The sequence below is a fragment of the Rhinoraja longicauda genome, chromosome 12 (genome assembly GCF_053455715.1).
Source record: "Rhinoraja longicauda isolate Sanriku21f chromosome 12, sRhiLon1.1, whole genome shotgun sequence".
Classification (NCBI taxonomy): Eukaryota; Metazoa; Chordata; class Chondrichthyes; order Rajiformes; family Arhynchobatidae; genus Rhinoraja; species Rhinoraja longicauda.
The window spans coordinates 47,458,275-47,480,165 of NC_135964.1; the positions used below are offsets into that span (position 1 = coordinate 47,458,275).

Genomic DNA, 21,891 nt, shown 5'->3' on the forward strand with positions numbered 1-21,891 from the left:
TATGTAGGTTAATTGACTGGGTAAAATGTAAAAATTGTCCCTAGTGGGTGTAGGATAGTGTTAATGAGCGGGGATCGCTGGGCGGCGCGGACTTGGTGGGCCGAAAAGGCCTGTTTCCGCGCTGTATATATATGATATGATATGATAATTCGACCCTCCAATCCTCGCAACAGCCTTGTAAATCTTTTCTGCTCTCTTTCCACCTAAGAGGCAATTTTCTGATAGCTAGGTGATGTGAACTGTGCACAATACTCCCAAGTGCGGAGTACTCCATTCTTTACATGGGAATGAGCATTCTGTCCAAGACGTGGCACAGATCAAAAAGGATGGATGCTATTGTAACAGGACAATTGACTTACTTTTATTCATTTTGCAGGTCCACAGGCAAGAACAATTTTAATGCAATCAAGTTTACCACAGGCTCAATTAGCATCTATATGGTAAATATTGTTTTTATTTATAAATTATTTATTTGAAAAACCTGACAAAAGGATGTGAACATTGTTTTGCCACTTTATATTTCGAATGATATTCAGTTTCCAAATACACAGGACAAGATGTTAGAAATCCAAAGTGCCAAATGTCAACTTGCTCCCGGTGGTGATGGGAGGCTTATGCACTCACCTATGCTCCTCCGATGTTGAGATATAATGCATTAAATGTAATGCATTAAAACCAGTTCGGCTCAACGCAGACAAAATGCTGGCGTAACTCAGCGGGTCAGGCAGCATCTCTGGTGAAAAGGAATAGGTGACATTTCGGGTCGAGTCCCTTCTTTAGATTAGTACTCAATGTATAAGCAAATGCATTAGTTTCATGTATCTTGTGTTTTATGACTGTTGGCAGATCAATTTTGCTCCTGGGAAAAATAAAGTTTTATCGTATACTAGTTTAGAATGCCAGCTATGACCTTAGAGTCGTATAAAATCATAAAAGGATTAGACAAGCTAGATGCAGGAAAAATGTTCCCATTGTTGGGGGAGTCCAGAACCAGGGGAGGCCATTTAAAACGGGAGGTGAGAAGAAACTTTTTCACCCAGGGAGTTGTGAATTTGTGGAATTCTCTGCCACAGAAGGCAGTGGAGACAAAGTCGCTGGATGAATTTATAAGAGAGTTAGATCGAGCTCTCGGGACTAGTGGAAACAAGGGATATGGGGAGAAGGCAGGCACAGGTTACTGATTGTAGATGATCAGCCATGATCACAATGAATGGTGGTGCTGGCTCGAAGGGCCAAATGGCTTCCCCCCCCGTACCCTATTTTCTCTGTTTCTATGGTTCTTGTGCAGTGAGCATCCAATTTTATCATTACTGTTGAGGGAAAGGCAGTAATAACATTTGAAGTATGTATCTAGTGTGTTTTTTAATTAATATTGTAACCTTAGAACAGTTAAAACTCATTTGTTAAATGGTGTAAGTGGGTAAAAAATTAATTTTTACATCAACAAAACATATCAGCAAAATCATGGTTACGTTTGTCATGATACTAATTTTGCTGCTTTTATTACACCACTCAATTTATTCCTCTAATTTTTCTACAGGAATCTTTCAGATATAGATCAAGATGGAAAACTTACAGCAGAAGAATTCATTCTTGCTATGCACTTAATTGATATGGCCATGTCTGGGCAGCCATTGCCACCTGTCTTGACTCAAGAATTGATCCCACCTACCTTTAGGTGAGTGGTTTATAAATTGCTAAATTAATACACATTCTGGACCTGAGGTACTTTAATATAATTAGTGGTTTTTATTGCAATTATTAAAAGTGACACCATCATCTCCTTCTTTAAACCAATTCACTTGGTTCTTTGTGATTCAGATTTAACAGGGAACGCAAAACATGATTCATTCTAAATTTGTGCTATCTGGGTTAATACCTGTGGTAAGAACCGGATCATTGATTGGAAGAGAATTTAAACACATGTGAACTACCCCAGTGAATAGAGCAAGACACGATGAATTTAGATGAGGATGTGGTGGAGATGCCGCTGTTGAGTATTCCAACATAAATGCAGAGGCCTGGACGAACAATTGGACATGGCAGCTAGCTGTGGAATTTAATTACAGTTAATAATCTGGAATTTGGAACAACAAATAGTCTTAGTATTGAGGATGATGCCGATTACCGTAAAAACAGATCCAGTTTAATGCCTTCCACTGGAGGAAAGTGGCGTATTTGGGTTACAGTAGTGTAACTGAAAGCGCTGCTGCCTCACAGCACCAGAAACCCGGGTTCAGCCCTACCTTGGGTGCTATGTGTGGGGAGTTTGTAGGTTCTCCCTGAATCCACATGAGTTTCCTCCCATATTCTACTACATCTGGTTTGTAGGTTAATTTGCTTCTGTAAGTTGCCCCTGGTGTGCAGGGAGAAGATGGGAAAGGGGGATAGCATGGAACTAGTGTGAATGGGTAATCGATGGTCGGCGTGAACTCGGTGGGCTGAAGTTGTATGCTGTATCTCTAAACTAAACTAATCTTTAAACTAAACTAAATCTCCTGTCATTTTAGGACTAGCTAGTGTGACTCCAGACTCTCCCAATGTGGTTGATTCTCAAATGCTCTGTGAGATGGCCTAGTAAAAAGTATTTTGAATTGTATTGGTCCTTTGAGGCAGAGTAACAATGATTCATGGAGGTGACTCCTCGCTACCTTGTCAAAGCCAGAACTGAAATTAATACAAAACATTCAACCCATTTTTCTTTGTTTTTATTCTGGAATCTGAATTAGGGTTTTGCACATCCAATGTAGAAAAGGGATGCACGGACAAAAATAGCCTACATACTTCAGCAAATGTATTGGAAAAGAACATAACATTCTTATTGCTTTTATTCAGTGCCACTGAAAAGATGGTGCCTCATAACAGTATGTTAATAAATGCTTGACCTTGAGTTCCACCATCACCATAACATGATCAAGATTGGAACTGTTACAATTGTTTGCATCCATCAACACTGGTCCATCATAACCTCCATTTAATCATTCAATCAACCATCCAAAGCAGTGTCTGAAGTATTTTTCTATATTAACGGAACTTGAATTTTGGTGTGTAGTATTTTATTACTATAAATTGGATTTTTAACCTGTTGCAAAAAATTGAATCTAACTTGTTACTTTGAAATCACTTAGATGTTACAGTCCAACCGTTCTATTTGAATATTGCAGAAGAGCCAGGTCTGGTAGTGGAAAGTCTACCGGAAGCTCATTGTGTATTGATCAAAGGGTACCTGAAGAACCACAAGAGGAGGAATCTGATCAGAAATTGCCTGGTAAGTGCCCTTAATTAGGCCGAGAAACCATAAGACGTGTGTGCAGTTCTGGTCATCATGCTACAGGAAGGATGCAATAGCAATGGTGAGAGTGTGGTGGTTATTTTTGAAATGAGCTTCCAGATGTAGTAGAAGCAGACAAAATCACAATGTGGCTTTCCCACATTTCCTTGATCATCGTTACTTTTTGCACATCTTTCATTCATTTGTCCTATGTACCTTCTATATCTATCGGTTCTCTTTCCCCTGACTCTCAGTCTGAAGAAGGGTTTTGGCCTGAAACATCACCTATTCCTTTTCTTCAAACATGTTGCCTGACTTGCTGAGATACTCCAGCTCTTTGTGTCTGTCTTTACAATGTTTAAAAGGTGTATGGATAGGCATAACCTGTGTATCTGATAAAATGACTGGGATGATGAGTGATTGCGGATGTAACCATTATTATCAAAATAACTGTAATATAACGTGTAGTCGCAGGTTATCCTCGTGTGTTAAACTGGCCCTTGACTTGATCTGCTTTGCAGTGACGTTTGAGGACAAGAAACGCGAGAACTTTGAACGGGGGAACCTTGAACTTGAAAAGCGGCGTCAGATTCTTCTGGAGCAGCAGCGAAAGGAACAGGAACGGTTTGCCCAGTTGGAGCGAGCGGAACAAGAACGGAAAGAGCGAGAGCGTCAAGAGATCGAAAGGAAGAGGCAAATGGAGTTGGAGAAGCAGCTGGAAAAACAGCGGGACTTTGAACGACAGAAGGAGGAAGAGAGAAGAAAAGAAATAGAGAGGCGCGAGGTATATTTGACTAGCGACAATTGGTAATCTACCTTTTATTTACAAATTGTGTGTTTTTAAAACGGAACTGCAGCATGAGAAATATTTTGGTTTTACTTTATTTTGAAATGCCTCTGGCACTTCAAGTAATATTATCGTGTTCACCTGCCTATTGCCACAGGGGCCAAATATTAATACTGGTTGCAAATCTGCTTTACAATTGTTTGCTGCATTTGAAAATATTAACTACCGAAAATGCTTCTGGAAGGAAATATTTTGTGTATTTAAAGATTTGTGTTAAAAATGGTATAAAATTTGAGTTAAGCTGATGCTTTTTTTTGCTCAGAGCTTTGAAATGCTTTTATTTTGTAGTGTTAGAGTTGTAGTAGGTTATTGGGGCAAAACCGACATGTTAATTTTCTTTAGCAATGTTTCATTGCAGTTTAGTCAATTGTATAGAACTCCATCACTGTATCTGGGTGTTCATGTCGAACTCTCATTTTTATTTTTTTAGCTACCTACATATTAATTTCAAAAGTGTACCATGCTTGTACCTGTCCAGGGATCTTGGAGACAAGTGAACAAGAGCTTGCTGGGGTCATGCAGGCAACAAGTGCAATGCATTAAGCAGCTGCTTACAAATCTTGTCAGGAGCACCTTAGCTACAGTGATTAAGTGGTGGAATATCAGCAAAAATGTACTTTGCTGTGTTCCTTAAATGAGATGCATTAATCGACAGGTCATTTCCAATGCAGTGTGATTTAGACGGGCTTTGGTGTGTGTGACTGCATGAGGTAGAAATGGTTTGTATTTTGCATCATCACCCCTGACCCAAAATAAACACCACCCTTGAAGAGAAATAATTACAGACCTCAGCTGGGTGGATAGTGGGTCCTGGTCTTCTCAACATTGCTCCCTGATGCGATCTGCCTAACCAATGCCAAAAGGCTCAACTTTCTCATTTCAAGCAAGCTAAATTGGAATTGTATATTTTTCCTAAATATTTTGAATTGTAAATGCTGAACAATCTGTTGGTAATTTTCTTTATTAATGTAGTTTGTAATGTAATTTTATATATTAGCTTCATTAATGTAATTCAGTATATGGAAGACAACTACGCAGTAAAAATCCGAATTAAGTTAATTATTCAATGATTACTTTCCATGGGATACCATTAAAAAGATCTTGGAGTTGATATATATTTATAGGTGCATATACATGCATAGGTGTGCACATGCATACATGTAGGTACCATTATGACCTTTAAAAACATTTGAATAAGTACATGTCCAGGGAAGATTTGGAGGGATATGACCAGGTGCAGGCTCTTCATATAAGGTAATACGTGATATGGGGCAGAATGAGGCCATTCGGCCCATCAAGTCTACTGTCATTCAATCATAGCTGATCTATCTCTCCTTCCGAACCCCTTTCTCCTGCCTTCTCCCCAGAACCCCTGGTATGAGTTGGCATAGATACGTTGGGCCGAATGGCCTGTTTCTTTGGTTTATGGCTCTATATCTCCATGTAACTCTTACATTTATTTATTTTTTAATTTGGGGCACTCTCCTAGGGAAAAGTAGTATCTGATAATCCATTTAAAAATATATATATTTTAAGTGTGTAAAGTAAGCACAGTTGGCAAATCAATTTAATATTTGGGTTTCACGAGATAGTGATCATGATGTGCGTGAATGTTTCCCAGATAATTAACTTTGTGTACAGTTTTAATCCAGCTAGAGAACTCCTTAATTTTTATTGTGAATTGAACATGGAGCATAGAGCGATACAGCACATGAACACAACCGTCAGCCCATAATGTGTGTGCCTTGCGTGATGCCAGGACAATCTCCTATCTGCCTATACATAATCCACATCTCTCTATTCCCTGCATATCCCTGAAAGATAGATGCTGAGACATTTGTTCACAAAATGCTGGAGTAACTCAGCAGGTCATGCAGCATCTCAGGAGAGAAGGAATGGGTGACGTTTTGGGTCGAGACCCTTCTTCAGAGAAGAAGGACTTCTTCAGAGAAGGGTCTCGACCCGAAACGTCACCCATTCCTTCTCTCCCGAGATGCTGCCTGACCTGCTGAGTTACTCCAGCATTTTGTGAACAAATACCTTCGATTTGTACCAGCATCTGCAGTTATTTTCTTATACTACTTGTTGCTCCACTGCGATTTCTCCTCAAGGTATGTCCACTTTGAAGATGATGAGACATTTATCTCTGCAGCTAATTAGGATGGAAGTTGTCACTGGCATGTCTAAAAGGGGGGAAACATCTGGGATTTATTCATAATTATACATTTCAGATTCCATGTACATTAGAATCTGTTATGCCGAACAAAAGGTAATATTTTGGCCACTGATGTAAAGACGAATCAGGAATAATTTAATTATTGCGTGATGTTAACACCGCAAAACTGACAATGCTCACACTTTGTCACATCGACTGATGGTTATGATGCTGAGCTTAATGCATGTACCAGGGATGCTGTTTATTTTATTTCATTCTCCATTTATTATTTTGACCGCAGGCAGCAAAACGCGAATTAGAAAGGCAGCGCCAACTCGAATGGGAACGGAGTCGTCGACAGGAACTCTTGAACCAAAGAAACAAAGAACAAGAAGAAATCGTTGCTTTGAAAGCCAGGAAAAAGACTTTAGAGTTTGAACTCGAAGCCCTTGTGAGTAAAATGCGAACAAAGCCCTCAATAGTTTTGGAGTTGATATAATGGCAAATTGACACAAGTTTTTCTATTCAGAGTGATAAAAAGAATCAGTTGGAAGGCAAGCTTCAAGATATCCGGTTTCGTGTTTCGACTCAGAGGCATGAAATTGAGCATACAAATCAAACAAGGGAATTACGGATTTCAGAAATTACACATCTACAGCAACAACTGCAGGTTAGTTTTGAGTTGGTGTTCAAGCCTGAGTTGTCATAAGTTCGTAAATTCTAGAAGCAGAATAAGGCCATTTGGCCCATCAATTCTATTCTGCCATTCAATCATTGCTGATCTATCTCAACTCCTTTCTCCTGCCTTCGCCCCATAACCCCTGACACCACTACTAACAAAAACACTGCTAATCTCCGCCTTAAAAATATACATTATCCAACATCCATTATCATTTCCAGGATGAAAGCCCTCTATGTTGATATCTTCTGGTAAACCCATTTAACTTTCTTCAGCTGACTCACTCCGAAGCTTCATTGGTTGTATAGTTTTTCTGGATGACAAGACTAAACGTTCATGATAAACAGTGGTAGTGAAAAGCTGTCATCAGAGCTACACAATCCCATGACTGACGGATCAAAGCTCTCTAATTCCACTATATCCAATCATGAATGCCACTAGATTATGAAGCGGTTAGCTGAAGAAGAAAGCTCACAAAAACCACAATCTTCAATGATGGAAGAGTCCAGTGTGTGAGTGTAAACATTTTTATCTTCGAACAGTGATTAGATGATTCATCTTGGCTTCCTCCAGAAACCCACGCCACCACAGAAGCCGGCCTGCAGCTAGTTCAATTTATTTGACATGGCATGAAGCAAAGTATGATGGATACAACAATGGTTATGGCCTTAAATGGCATACCAGCAATAATGTAGGCAACTTGTACACTTGAACTGCCCTTTTAGATAAGCTGTTCCAGCATGCACAAACCAAAATGAAAATTTCCCTTCAAGGGAATTAAGAACCAGAGGCCATAGGTTTATGATGAAAGGTGAAAGATTTAATATGACCTCTTTTTCATTCAGAGGGTGGTGGATATATGGAGTGAGCTGCTCGTCGAGGTAGTTGCCAATAACAACATATTAAAGACTCGACCCAGACCATCACGCAAACCAACCTTCCTTCCATTGACTTGCTATACATTTCATACTGCCGGAGCAAGGCCACCAGCATAATCAAGGAATATTCTCACCCTGGGTACTCCCTCTTCTCCCCTCTCCCATCAGGCAAGCGGTAGAGAAATTTAAAAATGCATTCCTCCAGATTCGGGGAGAGTCTCTTCCCAGCTGTTATCAGGCAACTGAACCATCCTATCACCAACCAGAGAGCTGGCCCGACCTATCATCTACCTCGTTGGGGACCCTCGGACTATCTTTAATGAGACTTTACTGGACTTTATCCTGCACTAAACGTTATTCCCTTTATCCTGTTTTTGTACACTGGGCAGCTTCATTGTAATCATGTGATGTCCTTCCTCTGACTGGATAACATGCAACCAAAAAGCATTTCACTGTATCTTGGTACATGTAACAATAAATTTAACAAACCATCCATTCTGTGAATAACTTAGTTTAAGCTTTCCAGCTTTGCCCAGCCTGTGACAGAACTTTGATGTATTTTGGCATTAAGTGGAATAATATTCATGAAGTCCCTTCGGAAATTCTTGAGGATCACAAAGTTATAGACAATAGGTGCAGGAGGAGGCCATTCGGCCCTTCGAGCCAGCACCGCCATTCAATGTGATCATGGCTGATCATTCTCAATCAGTACCCTGTTCCTGCCTTCACCCCATACCCACTGACTCCGCTATCCTTAAGAGCTCTATCTAGCTCTCTCTTGACTGCATTCAGAGAATTGGCCTCCACTGCCTTCTGAGGCAGAGAATTCCACAGATTCACAACTCTCCGACTGAAAAAGGTTTTCCTCATCTCAGTTCTAAATGGCCTACCCCTTATTCTTAAACTGTGGCACCTGGTTCTGGACTCCCCCAACATTGGGAACATGTTTCCTGCCTCTAACATGTCCAACCCCATAATAATCTTATACGTTTCGATAAGATCTCCTCTCATCCTTCTAAATTCCAGTGTATACAAGCCTAGTCGCTCCAGTCTTTCAATGGACACAACATGAATGTAACAGTGGGTTTCAGGTTGTGAGTTCTGTACTGATGTGCCTCCTGACTCCAGGCATTTTCTGCATTGTTAAAGGTGCCAAGATGAAGATGCACTAAAGAATTGTAATAGTCTTCTTTTGACCTGCAGGAATTTCAACAGATGCTCAGTCTACTGATTCCAGAGAAACAGGCTCTCAATGATAGATTGAAGCAGGTCCAACAGAACAACCTTCATAGTAAGGATCGTTTTAATTTGGTATATGTTGCAGCTTTGGATAAATATATTTGTTTTTCTGAGAAACATGTTTCATAAAAATGCAATTTGAATAAAATGTTAACTGACTAGAAAATATTGCAATTGCAGTGTTCCTCAAGCTAAAAAAATCAGTATTTCTCAAAAATAGACTAATTTCGCCATTTGACCCCACAAAGTGAGATGAGGCCACAGGCTGTATGTTTCTGGTGCCTTGCCTCTTCAACAGCGTGACTGGATGTGCTAGAAGGCAAAGCTGAGGAAGACTTAGTCTATTGTCCAGCTAATTTGTGGAACTTGCTACTTCAAATGTAATCTGCTGTGGGAGTGGAAGGAGGCACTGGTGATGAGGTGCATCCCAACCCATTGACTCAAGCCAAGTTGGAACATTAATTTCAGTTCATTTATCAGAATTTTCAACCCTTGTATTGGGTTACGAAATGCTGCAGTCAACTCGTTGGGAACAGAAATATGCCAAAAGTGCTAGAGTAACACACTGGGTGAGGCAGCATGTTTGGAGAGCATGAACAGGAGGCGTTTCATGTTGGCACCCTTCACACAGATTGGTGGGGCAGGAGAAGAAAGCTAGAGGTTTGGAGGGAGAGGACAAAGCCTGGCAAGTAATAGGTGGATACAGCGGGGGGGGGGGGGGGGGGGGGTTGATAGGCAGATGATTGGACAAAGGCCAGAGATGAAAGGACAGAAGGTATGAGACAAACAAATTGAAGATCTGAAGCTAGAGGAATGTGTGGATGGAAGAATAGGAAGAGGGGAGAACTAGGTTGGAGTTCAGGTGGAGCACGGGGTAGTGAGGAGAAAGGGAGGAAGTGGAGGGGGTGTTCGAAGTTACTTGACATTGGAAAATTCAACGTTCATACAGCTGGGTTGAAAGCCACCTAAGCCGAATACAAAGTGCAACTGGGAGATCTATAGGGCTTTGGTCGCACTGATTTCTTTAAGCATGGAAGGTATCGTTTGCCCCATTGATTAACTCTTGGACAAACTCATCTATTTCATTTTCCTGTAAACTATTCTCTCACAGTGCACATTCACTCTAATTTGCCATCCAACCACTACCCACACAAAGTATTATTTACAGGAGACAATTAAACTGCCAACCAGCTCTTTTAATTTAGTTTAGTTTAGAGATACAGCACGGAAACAGGCCCTTTGGCCCACCGGGTCCGCGCCACCCAGCGATCCCCGCACATTAACACTACCCTTGGGACAATTTTTACATTTACCAAGCCAATTAACCTACAAATCTGTACGTCTTTGGAGTGAGGGAGGAAAACGAAGATCTCTGAGAAAACTCACGGGGAGAACGTACAAACTCCGTACAGACAGCACCCGTAGTCAGGATCGAACCCAGGTCTTCGACGCTGCATTCGCTGTTAGGCAGCAACTCTACCGCTGCGCCACTGTGACCGCCGAAAGATGTGGGCAAGACTGTAATCCCAAAGGAAATCCCACAGAGATAGCACCAGATGCCATGATAAACCTGGTTGCTGGATCTGTGCAGCTGGAAAGTCAAGATGCATTGTTCTTGTAGCATTTAATTGGGTGAATTTCTTCACTTCCGATGGATGAATATCAGTGGCTCCCTTCAGAATGGAGCCACAACCGCACTTTGTGAACTGTTTGATGAGATTGTTGACGTTTGTAACTGATAAGCAGTTGTCTTTTTCCAATCTATCTGAATGCTGCATCCGTTTGCTGTTTTGTCTTGGTTTCTCTCAACTGGGGTGTGAATATTCCCAGAGAAGATGAATGCACTCACTCCACTTTCACCTCATGGCTGTTAGTAACCTGTGTTGAAGCATTGTGTAGAATTGTACAATTGGGAGACATTCAAGTGGTGCCTGCAATTCTTTTTGTGGGCATATCTGGTTTGTCTCGCTCACCTATTCTTTCGCCATTCCCTTAATGTTACCCTTTTCTATATTTATTCATTTTCCTTTTGAAAGAGATGTATTTGTGCCATGCTTATAGAGTTTGTTTGAGGTATCCTAGATTTCTTCTGGTGTTAGATAGCTATCAAGGTTATGCCAGTTAACCAGAAGAGTCAGGCTGGGGAGTTGAAAACGTGTGAACTATTTTATTTTGAAAGAGACGAATGTGTGATGTATTTCATGTAAGTTGTGAAATGTAAATTAATATATCTACCAAGAATCATTTATGAATTGATGTTCCTGGTTTAAAGCCCAAGACTGATTGTTTTGGAGTGATTTTCAATATATTTAGTAAAATGGACAAGATTGTTTGCTGTACATTATTTTCCATTCACTGGTGTTGAAATCTGCAATTGATAAGACATTGTGGAGATTGGGATGCATTGAGAATTGGGGGCAGATAAACCGTTCATTAACGTTGCCAATGATGCCAATCCCAAGTGCCCATCCACGTAAAATGAATCAGCAGTTATAATCGGTACATACGAGTTAAATATAGATTGGGTGTTAAATATTTTCTTTTGTCAAGCCTTGAATATGTTCTTTTGTCAAGCCTTGAATTTGCACTTAAGCATTTTTGTTGTTCTCATTTTCAAGATGGGGAGTTAATATTTTGTACATATTTTGCGACATTTTAAATGATGCATTGCCTTTATATATGGCTACTTAGGAGACACTATTCTTGCTGTCAAAAAATCTTTGGAAAGCAAAGAGCTGACGAGACAACGGCTTCGTGACCAACTTGATGAAGTTGAGACAGAAACAAGGGCAAAACTTCAGGAGATAGACGTCTTCAATAATCAGTTGAAGGTAATACTGAACTTTATTTTTCTTCCTGACGTTCAGCTTTGAAGCTGTTCATTGCACAATGCTCCCTGAGTGAGAGCAGCATGGTTGAAATGGCTTGGTTTCTAAATTCATATTCCTCACTCAGATAGTCATGTTTAATGCATATGTTTTGGGATAAAACTAAATTATGCCTGAAGACTAACAACTACATATGACCATCTTTGGTGCATTTCACATTGAATTGCGTAATTGTACTTGCTTTAAGGTGGTAATTTTGCATAACACTCCCAAGACTGGAGTACTGGTCAAGAAATAAATTCTTTAAATTAAGCTGCAGGAATGGGACTGAATTTGCAGCAAGTGCCTGCAATTATTTTGGAGGCATGTTGATTATATTACTAGAAGGTTTATCCAGAGATATGATTTCAATCATGCCATGGCACCTTAATTCAAACACTGGATTAAAAGGGGGTGTTACTAACATGAAGGTACTAGATGGTTATTATAAATATGGTTCATTAATTTTCATCCGTCTTTGTTTTGACATGGCTTGTATGCATCTCCGAACTATGTGATTGACACTTAACTTCCCTCTGAAGTGGCTGAGCAACTGAGTCTACAAGTGGGTGGCCAATGTTCTGGTCCACATAGCATTAACAAATGTAAAGACAAATCTATTTTTCTTTTTATCCTTCTGTTCAATTTGTTAAGCATGTGCACTTTGACCAATGTGACCTTGTTTCATAGTTGTTGATTTCATTTGCTGCACACTTTCTGTGTAATAATCTTTTCCTGATGGAAGAAAGAGGGGCTATATAGATGAAGTATCTGATTTAAATGTGATTCCTTTCCTGGCTAAGTAATTGACTTCAACATAAACTAATCTGTGATTGGGTTGCGTTAGAATACATCTCAAGTATTTGCAGTGCAGTAATATTTGTTTGCTTATTCACTTTGTGTTAATGTATTTTTATATTGTCAGTATTTTGTAGGTTTAGGTCAGTGGAGTATTTGGAATAATATATGCATTTTACTATTATACATTAAGGTCCCTATAAAATCAACATATGTGAATTGCTTGTGTTAAATATTGGATGTTGCTTCAGTCAAGATGTTCGTAAATTCTAGGAGCAGAATTAGGCCATTTGCCCCCTCAAGTCTACTCCGCCATTCAATCATGGCTGATCTATCTTTCCCTTAATCTCAGCTGTGTTAACATTGGCTCAGACCTGACTGATCTGTTTTGATTGACTGTATAAATTTATTGAGCAACTAGACCAAGTTGGGTCCATTCCTCGTAGAGGGGGAACAGGGAAGGGGAGAGGGTGTGACTGAGTGAGCCCTGGACCCAAAGCCTCTCCTGTATTGGTGTAGCACCATCAATTCCCCCCCCCCTCCACTCAATCCCCCTTATCCACCTCCTCCCCCACTGACCCACTCCATCCCCCCTACCCCACCCCCACTTGCCCCTCCCCTGCCCCCACCCCCACTCCCCCAGCCCTGCCTCCACCCTCATTCCCCTCTGCCCACCCCTATTCCCCTCGCCCCAACGCCCTCCCTTTGCCCCACCCCCACTCTCTCCTCCCCCACCCCCACTCTCTCCTCCCCCACCCCCACTCTCTCCTCCCCCACCCCCACTCTCTCCTCCCCCACCCCCACTCTCTCCTCCCCCACCCCCACTCTCTCCTCCCCCACCCCCACTCTCTCCTCCCCCACCCCCACTCTCTCCTCCTCCTCCCCCACCCCCACTCTCTCCTCCTCCTCCCCCACCCCCACTTCCCCCACCCCCACTCTCTCCTCCCCCACCCCCACTCTCTCCTCCCCCACCCCCACTCTCTCCACCCCCACTCTCTCCTCCCCCACCCCCACTCTCTCCTCCCCCACCCCCACTCTCTCCTCCCCCACCCCCACTCTCTCCTCCCCCACCCCCACTCTCTCCTCCCCCACCCCCACTCTCTCCTGCCCCCCACCCCCACTCTCTCCTGCCCCCCACCCCCACTCTCTCCTGCCCCCCACCCCCACTCTCTCCTGCCCCCCACCCCCACTCTCTCCTGCCCCCCACCCCCACTCTCTCCTGCCCCCCACTGTCCCCCTTCCCCCCCAACCCCCACTGTCCCCTTCCCCCCCACTCTCACTGTCCCCCTTCCTCCCCACCCCCATTGTCCCCCTTCACCCCCACTCTCCCCCTCTTCCCCCCTCCCACCCCTACTCTCTCCTCCCCACCTCCCCCACTCTCTCCTCCCCCCTACTCCTATCCTCCCCTCCACCCACTCGGTCGGCACGCCCACTCCCCTCCGTGGAGCCGTTGGCGGCGAAAGCCACGTGCCCATGCGTTCAACGCTGACTGCCGACGTGTGAGTCTCCCCTGGGGCCGGGCGAGGGAACCACTGAGCCCGGGCGGGCGGCCATCTTGTTTTGGCGAGTGAGGAGCAAATGAAATCGAACGTGGCCCATTGTGACGTCATACGCTGAGGACTTTCAAGAAATGGGTTAGAAAGGAAAGTTTTAAACTTTAAAATCTCACTAGCTTTAAAAATGTAGCTTCAATTTGAATGGGAGTTGTTACACATTATGCCCAGGATAATGGTGAGTAACATGGGCCAAAAATTGTGGCGCTATGGTGTATCGTTTTGGCTGTGCGAACCACAAAAGTTATGGTGCACACAGACAGTTTTAGTGATAGGTAGATGGATAGACGGACAGACGGACAGACAGACAGACGGACGGACGGGGTTTTAAAATTGAGTATTTTGCTGTTTTGTAATTAATCGGCACATTTTCTTGGAATACAACCTGTCCACTGTTTCCAATCTAACCATGTGGATGAGGGTGCATGTTGGTGAAAATGGATCAAGACATGATCCGTCAGATTATAGTTCAGTGTTAGACTTCTTGTTAAAGACACTGACATGATTTCGCCCCCATGATCTGTTAGATTATAGTTCAGTGTTAGGGACTGAAGGCAGGTTAAACAGTGCAGTAAAAATTGGAAATGTGAGTTATATTACACCTAATAAGAGTGGCTTGCATTTTGATGCTAATGCTTTTATTCAAGTTGTTACACTCAATGTTAAATGTATAAGACTAAACATTTTGTGTGGAAATATTAATTAGACTTCTAGTTGGGATTTGATCACTAATATGACACAACAAAATATTGCTATGGATTTTATTCAACCACACAGCACATACTGCTGTTGTGGGTACTTTTTTCCTTTTGGCTTACATTTTTGTATACTGTGAACCAGATGTGGGGGAGGGGGGGGGGAGAGGGGGGGGGGGTGGTTGTGGCTAACTCAATTGATACAATGAATTAATTGAAAATGAAACATGGTTATTGTCTGAGGAGATAAAAGAAAAATTGTGATTTGATTCTTTACTGTGTACTTTGGCAGCTATTATAGAATTTATTCCTGGAGGTAATTTTAAGAAACAGACTCTGGTTTAAATTTTTGTTGCGATTGGAGCCTGTCTCAGCTGCTTCGCATTCTTTTTTTAGTTAAATATATGCACATTTCTTTTCTTCCAGTCTGTGTCTGTGGACGATGCATTACTGCAGTGCCTGGGCTTCCTGCTGTGCTGCGTGAACTACTTAGACTTCTTTTTAAAGGTTTCTTCCCTAAATGTGCTTCTACACAGCTGTTGAAATGTATTTCTAAATGGAAGTGTTAAATACCTTCTGCACAAGTCATCTGCTAGGTACACAGAATTTTGCGATTTTTCCCCATTGTTCATGTCATTTTAAAATGTCAGAACTTCCAAAGGCTTAATTAGGGTCCATGGGAAAATGTTATTTTTTTCCCATTTTTTATATGTAAAAAATAATCTCAACCTTTCAGCAGTCTGATCTATTATAAACAAAATGTGTTTCATAAAACATATGTCTTGTTCTAAATCTATAACCGTAAATATAAATCGTGTATGTTTACGGCACAAATAACACTGCACAGTATAATTTATTATCATTCTTTGGTCAGGTGTGGTGTTAAGCATATCATTAATTATTTAAACTACTTGTTTTTTTAATTATATATGTAAAACTCAATTTGGATTAATCATCAAACCCTATCAAGATGTCTAACCTGGTTTTAGCCTTGCAGAGGTTTTTGCTTTAACCCTCATTGTTTTCAAAACTAAATATAGCAACAATATCCCTGACTAAAGGCTGATATTGGTGCAGTAACTGTACAATTAAATTATTAGGTGATTCAAATATTTTAATAGCTACAACACTAATGTTTAGTCTTCAATTTCTGAAATTATTTTATCACATTAGTTTATAATTCCACGTATTGCTTCCCATCTGATTTCTTGTTTCCCATGATAACTCATCATGTATGAGCCTAGATAAAAGGTCAGGGCAGATTTGTATTTATGTAGTACCACTCATGACATTGGAACCGGCTAAAGCATGTTGTGATCAGTGAAATACTTTGAGTTACAATCCTGGAAAGCAGCAACTGGCATGGATACTCTAAAGTACCAAGCATTAGTGAAAAGGTCTGTCTTGATGTTAAATGTGCGAGAAATATTGCCATGAACACAAAATGATCCTGGAATAGCTCCAATTAGAAAGTGTTTCATCAAGAGTCGCTTGTGAGTGGGAAGCTTCAATTTAATGACCTGTTTGAAAAATAGAATCACTAAAAATGTAGCACTCCCTGTATTGAACTATCAGCACAGATAAAAGAATGGAGTCTTAGGCGTGAAACTTCAATCTCTCATTCTGTAACATAAGAAAGTTATCACCAAGCCACACCTGACAAGAAGTGTGTAAGAATGCTGCCGAGATAGGGATTGTTACTAATATGCTGTTTCAATGCTTTCTGTTTCATAGCCTAGAAAAGTTGAGGTGACTTTTATCATCCCCACCAACACTGCCCAACAACCAAACCCCGTGCCATGAAACACCAAGATTTCCCCTCCCGCACCCCAACTCCAACACTGAAATCTAGAGCTCATGATATCAGCTATTTTTTCATGACCAAGAAATCTAGAACAGAGATCGTCTTAAATTTGTTTTGATCCGAAGCAAGGTGGTGTGAAATATTGAGTAGGAATACAATTTAGAATAATTTCAGAAATGGGAAAATCTATTTTATTTTGTAATTGGAATTTCTAAAGGTCTTGAAGCAGAGCTCAAAATATTTCAGTTGTAGAATATTGCAACTTCGGAAATTGTTTTTTTCTTTATGCCAGACTTTAATATACTGTCTTGTGTATTTTGTTGCCCCCTGCTATATGTTTTCCTTGACTGTTGAAGGTAAAGTTGATGCTAACTGTTTTCTAATGTTGCCCAAGTTTTCCAGTTGCTTCTGTAAATATCAAGATGTAAATTAAATAGCAATTTTAAAAATAAGATCCTCGCTGTAATCCCCGGTCATTCCTTTGTAACTCATTCTAAAATCTGACCCTAGAACTAGTCTTCATAAAATAGAGAAATGTATCCATTGTTTGCCCTAATTATTATATAGTGATCTTTCCCAGAAACTCTGTGTGAACAAAGACTTGACTTTGCAAAGCATGGTTATGTAACCATGAATAAATAATGAATAAATAATTATTGTATCGCCTCATGCATCAGTCAATTGTGTAAGGTAAGGGAAAGTGAATTAGATAACAATTTACAGTTTAACACTTTTTATTGAAGTAAAATGCCAAGAAGGCGCATTCCCAATCTCGTTGTACCCCTGTACAATGACAATAAAGATATATTGTATTGTATTGTAATAGCTTGAATGAGTAGCTGATGGTCCTCTTCAACATTTCACCATATTGTTAATGAACTTGGGTGGTATTTCGTCTATTTATTCTCCCGTGCAATATGCTTGTGTCCATTCTGGCATAGAGCTAAATTTCTATTTAGAAATACATAGTTCATTTCGTGCCTGGTTACTAATTGTTACAAATAAAGTGTGTGCGTAATTCTGGTGCTAGCTTTTAAATCTATTTTATCAATGTACATCGTAATCTTTAATAACATCATTGCTCGGAGACTTTAACTTCCCATAAACTAAACCTTAAAACTGTGGGGAGTTGTTTATGACACATTGGTCACTAAAATCTCTGCTACTGCATGTCTAACCAGGTGTTTTTGTCTACCTTGTGCTTAAATGCTGTGTACTTGGGCCACTGACTTTCTTGGCATCCATTTGAAATCTTGTACCATGGTCTCATTGTAGTAGCCTTTTGTTAATTATTAGGACAATATTTTAACAGTGGTTGAATTGTTGTATTCAAGATAAGTGTTGAATTATCCAAATTTGAAAAGCTATGTACCTTTTCAAAACTTGATGTTTCTGTAATCCATACAAGGTCCGATCCACGATAAATTCACTATTCCATTATCTACTCGTTGAAGTATCTGTTTGGGACACAAACGATCGGCTAAAAAAAATGAACTACCCTTTCAGTCCTCCCATAAATAGCTTTAACTGTGCCTGCAAATTTATTTTCTAAAAATAAATATTATTTCAATGTTGTTAACTGTCAAAGTCGGCATTTATTTTGAGTTGGGATGCAGTGCTATGTTTGAAATTTGCATCTATGACAGAAAACACTATTTTCATATAATGGAGTTCATAATAATGGAATAAGGATTGGGGGAGGGGGGGTGTGTGGGGGGGCAGTCTTTGCTAATTAATAGCATAAGATTTAATGCACCACTAGATGACAACTTCTTTGAGAAGGCATGAAATTGCATTACTTTGTTTCAAGGGTCTGATATGTAGCTTCAATAATATTCATTTGTCATGGGTGATATTGAGCCTCTGGACTCAAATAGTTCTCTGTAGCCAACAAACCTTAATTATCTGCTCCGTTAATTTGCAGTGCTGAGCAATCAAGGTTGATAACGTGTATATGCTGATTTTCAACTTGCTCTCAGCTTCTCCGAAATGGAGACTTGAAATTTTAGGACGAGGGAGGGAACACATTTTGAACTCGACAAAATGTTAGTGCCTATACATGAAATGGCCTATATCCTCAATGGGACACATTATTGATCCAGGAAATTTCCAGGATTCAGAAATGTGTTTATGGGATGCACAGTGGTGCAATGGTAAAGTTGCTGCCAGAGACCCGGGTTCAATCTTGACTACGTATGCTGTCTGTGTGGAGTTTGTGCGTTCTCCCTGTGACCGCATGGGTTTTCTCTGGGTGCTCAGGGTTTCCTCCCACATTCCAAAGACATGTAGGTTAATTGGTTTCTCTAAATTGGCCCTAGTGTGTAGGATGCGAATGTAGGATAACATAGAACTAGTGTACGGGTGATTGATTGGGGGGGGTCTCGGGCCAAAGGGCCTGTGTCCACGCTGTATCTCTTAAACTAAAACTTTTTTTAAAAAACACAAAGCTAAAGCTTTCTGTATAGTTTCCTATAATCATGTTCTATTTGAGTGGTTTTCCTTTACCTCCCCAATCCTCTGCCCAGTTTTTTTAATGTTTGAGTCGTGCCAATTATATGATGCTGTTGCTGCTGCTTTTTACTATTACCATTAACCCTGTCATGAGCTTGTTTGAAGTGTATATTTCCGGAGTTGCTTGCAGATTGACCATGATTGAGAATGGAGTGATGATTTGCAAAGTTTCAAATTGTGTGTCACTCATGCTACTTGTAATCCTTGATTGTATGGATTGTTTGGATATTTTCTGACTAGGTGCAACTTTTTCAAAAAGAAATATGCAACTTCTCTAACATTTCCTTTGAAGGCACCTTGTCATGTATTTATTTTTACAAATAAACAATTGCTATTGCACGATTCAACCCGTGAATATTAAAACGATTAACTTCCTCCTCGTCAGGATGAAGGAGAATAGCTGAAAATTCTTTGGTTTCTGATTCATTGTATCTGCCTTAAGAGTATATTTCACTAGTTCTTAATGTGTTGTGCTGCATAATTTATTTTAACATTCTGAAGGTTGATCTCTAACCAGGAGTATTATTTTCTCTACAGCTTGGATTTCATCCTCTGCACTAACATTTTTGCAGTTTCTACTTTTTGTGTCATTGACAAACAGTACGTCAACTGGTGCTGTATGGGCTCCTAGTTAGGTGGTACATTTGGGAAAGACTTGGTCCAATTTTGTTATCAATTCATCAGGTTGGTTAGGCCCATGCTTGGGAAATTGTATCCATCTAAAGGTGCTTCAAGGTTGATAATTCTTTTTTATTTTAAAAACAAAATCCTAACTTATATTTTTGTTTTCAAAATAGGAACTGCGGGAAATGCACAACAAGCAGCAAATACAGCGACAGAAAGAGGCTGAAATGGAAATGCAGATGCAGAAGGAACAAGACCGGAGGACACAAGAACTAGAACGACAACATGAGAAAGCCGCTCAGAGGTGTTTACATTTTATTCACTTACAAAACCATGTGTGTAAACCTCTGATAATCCCAGCCAGTTTAGTTTAGAGATACAGCACGGAAACAGCCCCTTCGCCCCACCGAATCTGCACCGATTGACGATCCCCGTACATTAACATAATCCTCCACGAGGGACAATTTTTACATTTGCGCCAAGCCAATTAACCTACAAACCTGTACATCTTTGGAGTGTGGGAGGAAACCGAAGTTCTCGGACAACCCAAGCAGGTCACAGGGAGAACGTACAAACTCCATACAGATCGTACCTGTAGCCAGGATCGATCCCAGGTCTCTAGTGCTGTAAGGCATCAACTCCACCACTGTGCCGCCATGCCACCCTTTCTAAGGCGTTGCATGGTGTAAATTTCCAGTAAACCCAGTGAGTTTAAAGAGTGTAGGAGGCAGCACCCGCTGCGTTTAATGGGAGCATGAGAAACAGCCCCAATGAGCCCCAGTGCCAAACGACTGGGATTTCTGAACAGTTAGACTGTGTTGGCTAGCACTGAAAAAAACAAAAGCAGTTGATGGGATAGGAGATGTCAAGAGAAGTACCAATTTCTCTTCAAATAGCCACAGTGAAATTTGTATTCCCGTTACCTCTGTTGCTTTCCCATAATTGTACAAAAGGATATGTGGATGCATCTACTTCTAGATAAACATTAGTACTGAGCATGTTTGGAAGACTTAACGGGCACATTCTAAAAAATGAAAGAGATTATCAGTGTACCAAGAGTTCAGATTAATAGCACAATAGATAGTTATTATAAATGATTCCAGATTTTGTTACTGTAGGCTTGGTTCTTCTTTCATTTCCCATCTTCACTTCCCTTCCAGTACCCAGTGTGTTTTTCCTTGTTATTTATCCGAGCCCGCTACCTGTCTCTAGCATAGGATACAATCGGCCTTCGTCCTTCAGTTTGGAGGGAACAAATAATTATGAGGCTCGCTTTTCTGAATTGGATCCTATCGAACTCCGACCAGAAATGCACATATAGGCTGAGAAAACCCACTTAAAACTCCTATGTGAATCGTGTCTACTTGGATAAGGTGCCATTTTGGTTTTGTGGGATGGTAGAGTGGTGTTCAGTGTGGGTAAAATACATAGACATGCTTTAATGACTTGGGTTCATTATCCAGTGTTTGCCATGAGTTTATTTTCGATTTATAGTACTGTATTTTTCCATACCTGATAGATTTACAGCAATAGATTTACAGTATTTTTGCTGCCTATTGTCCTACAAACTATGTCCCCAGAGGAGTATTAATCTTTAACTCCCCTCAGTCCTATTAGTACTGATATATTTAAGTATAAAGTTGGCTCACACTGAGATGATCAGCTCGGGCCTGACATGGAATCCGAGGTTTGTTTTGGTGCACAAATTTTCACCTGACCTTTTTTCTAATAGAAGATAATGCTGGAGTAACTCAGCAGGTCAGGCAGCATCTCTGGAGGACATAGAAACATAGAAAATAGGTGCAGGAGTAGGCCATTCGGCCCTTCGAGCCTGCACCGCCATTCAAAATGATCATGGCTGATCATCCAGCTCAGTAACCTGTACCTGCTTTCTCTCCATACCCCATGATCCCTTTAGCCACAAGGGCCACATCTAACTCCCTCTTAAATATAGCCAATGAACTGGCCTC

At 40.8% G+C, this 21,891-nt stretch overlaps 1 protein-coding gene across 5 annotated transcripts in view; it reads left to right on the forward strand.

Annotated features, from left to right (window-relative positions):
• The window catches only part of itsn1 (intersectin 1 (SH3 domain protein)), a 165,107-nt gene that overhangs the window by 50,686 nt on the left and 92,530 nt on the right, over window positions 1-21,891 (forward strand). For all 5 annotated transcript variants that reach the window (XM_078409696.1, XM_078409695.1, XM_078409698.1 and 2 more), the window contains 9 exons: window positions 377-440; window positions 1,541-1,678; window positions 3,129-3,268; window positions 3,793-4,055; window positions 6,575-6,724; window positions 6,803-6,937; window positions 9,028-9,121; window positions 11,761-11,900; window positions 20,095-20,225. In XM_078409696.1, the coding sequence (XP_078265822.1) occupies window positions 377-440; window positions 1,541-1,678; window positions 3,129-3,268; window positions 3,793-4,055; window positions 6,575-6,724; window positions 6,803-6,937; window positions 9,028-9,121; window positions 11,761-11,900; window positions 20,095-20,225 (1,255 nt within the window). The remainder of the gene's footprint in view (window positions 1-376; window positions 441-1,540; window positions 1,679-3,128; window positions 3,269-3,792; window positions 4,056-6,574; window positions 6,725-6,802; window positions 6,938-9,027; window positions 9,122-11,760; window positions 11,901-20,094; window positions 20,226-21,891) is intronic.